At 40.5% G+C, this 4,493-nt stretch overlaps 1 protein-coding gene across 1 annotated transcript; it reads right to left on the reverse strand.

The window, feature by feature from the left end:
- Positions 1–299: 299 nt before the first annotated feature.
- LOC118750434 lies at positions 300–2,113 on the reverse strand. The gene is made up of 2 exons (XM_036485155.1): positions 866–2,113; positions 300–821 (listed from the first exon to the last, which is right to left on the reverse strand). Exons 1-2 carry the CDS (start codon positions 2,111–2,113, stop codon positions 300–302), a joined length of 1,770 nt encoding a protein of 589 aa, XP_036341048.1.
- Positions 2,114–4,493: the final 2,380 nt, after the last annotated feature.

Here is a 4,493-nt window from a genome sequence, read left to right on the forward strand (position 1 = left end):
TGAATTGCCTAACCCAGCGGGATTTTCGATGAAGGGGAGGCGTACGATGAACTTTTCGTGAGCAAGCAGCGCGTAGTATTTCGGAGAAAATGTTCTTCACATCCATGCTCTGTAGTTACGCGCTCCAGCGATAGTTTATAACAGTTATCTGCTATCTCCCAGAATTTTTCCAAGCGGGCTTCCAGCGATGAGTTCGTGAGTGAAGATGACTCGTTATAAGGCAAGGATGACGATGTTAACACCGATGATGACGAGAGTGGGGAATGTGAAGTGAGAGCTCTAGCAACAATCCAGCCCAACTATGTCTTCTGCAGTGTGGGTAGATTTTTGTGCAACTTTATTTGCCTCACCGAAAGAATTTCGAAGAAAGCGCTCGCACCAAGAAGCAGATCAATAGCACCGGGGATATAAAAGCTGGTGTCGGCTAAATTTATGTTTTTGGGTATTCCCCAGCGAACAATATCGATAGTGGTTCGTGGCTGAGACGATGAAATCGATGGCATGATAACCGCTTCCAATGACGATGAAAAACCCGTATGCAGGGATTTGAGTCCGACAACAGCTATGTACTTTGCTTTAGTTCGTAGCGCTCCTATTCCACAGATTTCCATGGCGATTTTGGTGCGAGAAGCCTTCAGCATCTGGGCGGTGCGCTCGGAAACGAAGTTTAACTGAGATGCCGAGTCAAGCAGCGCACGAGCCATGACCGAGGTGCCACGATTGTTGTGAAGTTGCACTATTGCAGTAGCAAGGATGACGTCATTAACTGGTCGATGAGCGTGCAGCGCCACTGCTTGTGCTTGCGTGGACTCTTGTGCAGACTTGTGGAAGGTGGAGTACGATGAAGTAGAGAATGATGACTTACCTTGCAGTATTGGCACCGATTATTTGATGGACATTTGCTCGATACGTGGCCTTTACTCAGACAGTTCAAGCAAAGGGTTTTCTTCTTAGCAAGATCATACCTCTGCATTGGATCCATGGCGGTGAATTTGTCACATTTGAAAGCACTGTGTGTGGCGAGTTCATCGCATAGTGGGCATTTGTTGTTGCTCGATGACGTGACCAATGCTGAACTAACCTTCGATGAACGGGCTGGGGTTTTTGCTGCCGTGACCTTACCCGATGCGCTTCTGTTGGCCTTTACCATGTTAACTGTTTGGCAGCGTCGCTCAATGAACGAAGCTAGATCATCCCACGATGGAAGTTGGAGCGAAGTATTTGCTGAATTGTCCCACTTGGCTGACACTTCTTCTTCCCATTTGAGCCGCATTTCATGATCCAACTTTGCCACGATGAGATGGAGTAAAATCCCGTCAGCGATTTGACTGCGCGATGCCAATGACTGCATGGCACGTAGATGAGCGTTAATGGAATCGATGAATTCCCGAAGAGAAACGACGGTTGGGTGACTGAGTGCCCCATTATCGAAGATAGCTTGCAGGTGTGATTGAAAAATATACCGCTTATTGTCATAGCGGTTAACAAGCAATTCCACCGCACGGTGATAATTTTCGTTCGTAACTTCCAACGACTGGATTAAGCGAAATGCGCTGTCAACTAAGCAAGAGCGCAAATATTGAAATTTCTCAATATCATAAAGTCCAGCATTGTTGTGCACAAGGACTTTAAACATGTTGTAGAAGTCTAGCCACTCAGTATGTTTGCCGCTAAATTTAGTAAGCTGCAGCTTAGGCAAACTATGCCGGGCTGGCGGTGACGACGAAGAATTTAGTGCAGGGACTATGGTGCTACTGAGGCAATCACTTCTTCGAAGTACAGCTATACGTTCGACGATGGCACTTTTCACCTCACAAAAAGACTCTTCGAAGACGATGCGATGATCCAATTCAAATTGCGAGTCATCTAGAAACTCCAGCTCTGATTGCAAGCGCTCGAAAGTGGTGAAATGATGCTCGAGGAGCGCTAGCTTAGTCTCGAGTTGCGAGGGTGTCATGGCGTTGAGGTGAAGCAAGTTTTCACGTAGATCAGCAACTCGACGGCATAACTGTTCTCGCTGCAGCTCCTTAACGCGAATGTTGTTGTTGCTGCTTGACCTTGTTGGTGTCGCCGCGTCGCCAAACTGTGGATCTGCTTTGCCCTCTGCATCCATTATCAAGGCAAGAATTTTTTATGTTTAAAGTTAAGTGGTCAGATTTCACGATGCGAAAATACAGAAAATTAACTGCGATTGCCGTTCGATCCGGCTCGAAGGACCTTGGTCGAGCCGAGTAATGGTTTTTACCGGCTGTCGAATGCAAAAAAATAATTTAACAAATTGAAGTCTGGTTTTATGCCTTTATTGCTCCGTACGCTAGGAGATCTTCAAATGGACTGTACAGACAATTTCTAAAACTATTTGCTTATGCTTAAATATTAATAACGACGAATAGCGGGAGAAGAGCGATATGGAAATGTGCGGTTTAGCGATGCTTATTGTTGTTTGTGCAGCGAAGAGTTTATAACCGCTACGACGAGTGACGCGCGCAACGATGGTCCAAAAATTGTGTTGTTTATGCACGCACCTTTGCATAAGCTGCTGATTAGCGGTGCGTTAGCAACAACAATGAAGTGCAATGCAGCGACGAAAGTGCAATGTAGAGCGACCGAAGCATGAGTAATGAAAAGTATGAGCCAGTGGCGTAGCTATCGAAAACGAAAGTGCGAAGGGTTTGCGACGACAAGTATAGTGAGAGCTTAACGCTCGAACAACGATGAAGACAAAAAAAAAAGGCAAAAGTGAAGATAAAGACGAAAATCGAGATAAAGGAGAAAATTGAGACAATGAGAAATACATAAGAATTATGTTAAAAGATAGGAATCGAAATAAAATCAGCCATAAAGGTTACTGAAATTTATCGAATCATCTAAGTTTATAATTATCAAAATTTATCCATGCTTATTAAGTTATCGCAACGTATCGAATTATTCAAACTGATTAATGTTTACTGAGTTGTCGAAATTTATAGACACATAAACTTAGTTGTCCAAATTTACGGATAGTTATCGAGCTATAAAAACGTGTGGGATTAACGAAATTTGTCAAGTTAAAGAAATGTATCAAGTTATCGATATTTATTGAATTATCATTATTTATAGACTTAACAAAATATGTCGAGGAGTCGTAATGCATGGAGTTCTTTCAACTTACAGAGTTATCGATAATTATTGATCTACTGAAATTGGTTGGTTCAACAAAGCAAAGTTTATGGAATTTTCAAAATATATCGATTTATCGAAATTTCAAGGTTATATAAGCTTATCGATTTATCACTGCTTATCGAATTTAATCGTCTTAAGAGAGTGTAACGAGTTTTCAAAATGTTTAGATAGTTTTCGAAAAATGTGAAGATGTCAAAAGTAAAAATTTATAAAAGTATCAAAAGTTTTTACATTTTTGAGTTATCGAAATTTATCGAGCCATCGGATTTCACAGTTGTCGAAATTGGTCGCGTTAACGAATTTTGTTGAGTTATCGAATTTTAGTGTTCTTGAAGTTCATCGAACTATCGATATGTATCAAATCATCGAAATTTATCGATAAACTTGAATGTATCGGGTCAATTTCAAGTCCTGCCGAAGTCCTCCAAAGACCTTCTCAGATAAAAAAAAAATTCGTTACGTTTTAGCAGAAGATTTTCCGGTTAGTTAATTTGTACCGTATAAGTATCGCTACGTGTTAAGTTAGAAAACCTCTCCAAGGCTTCTAAAACTAGAAAAACTGTCGAATTTCGACAGTAACTGGAACTCTAGTATTCAAAAATTCACGGTGTTCAGAAATGTTGGTTACTTAAGCGAATTAGGTACTTAAGCGGTTTTCACTGTATACGCCCAATGGCAATTAGAACAAAACAAATTTATAAAAAACACATCATTTTGACAATCAGTACAACCGAAACGAAAATCTAAATTCGCCGGTAATACCACTTTGTATAAATTCGCCTTGATGAAGTTGGTGGTGATTGCATGCTGGAACACTTTTCGGACTTAGTGCTGCCATTCGCACATATCTATTCTAAATAAAAAGTTGTCACATGATCTGATCTGCATATATGCATTCTAACGGAAAAAATGTTAAAAAATTGCGATTTTTCGAAAAATCCCTATACTTCACTGATTCTTTAAAATCTGTCCTTCTTTTCCCTACACTCATTTTATTCGACTAAAATCCCTACGTGTACGGAATTTTCCCTACGTGTACCAACACTGTGTCACGTTGGTTCCGAAAATTGTAGACGGGAATTTCTGTGTAATTAATATCATCTTTTTAATCATTTTATTCTGAATTTATGCAATTCGTTCATTCTTTGGGCGGAACATCGATTCCAAATTGGATTAACATAATTTATTTGCGACATAAACAAAGCTTCGAACAGTAGCCACAGATGCTTTCTGGGAATTCTGTTTTTATTTCTGTGAATAGCAAAACGGAGAGAAAGTAGCTTTAGTTTTAAGTTTTTGAGATGCTCATTCCAACTTATGTTGGAATCTAT

Source organism: Rhagoletis pomonella, unplaced genomic scaffold (genome assembly GCF_013731165.1).
Source record: "Rhagoletis pomonella isolate Grant_MI unplaced genomic scaffold, Rhpom_1.0 Rhpom_scaffold_00238, whole genome shotgun sequence".
NCBI lineage: Eukaryota > Metazoa > Arthropoda > Insecta > Diptera > Tephritidae > Rhagoletis > Rhagoletis pomonella.

What these genes read in the sequence shown, in the direction of transcription:
- LOC118750434 (XM_036485155.1), bottom strand. Translation starts at nt 2,113, where the DNA reads ATGGATGCAGAGGGCAAAGCAGATCCACAGTTTGGCGACGCGGCGACA. An exon ending in ATCGGTGCCAATACTGCAAG is followed by an intron (nt 822 to 865) that starts GTAAGTCATCAT and finishes ACCTTCCACAAG; the next exon opens with TCTGCACAAGAGTCCACGCA.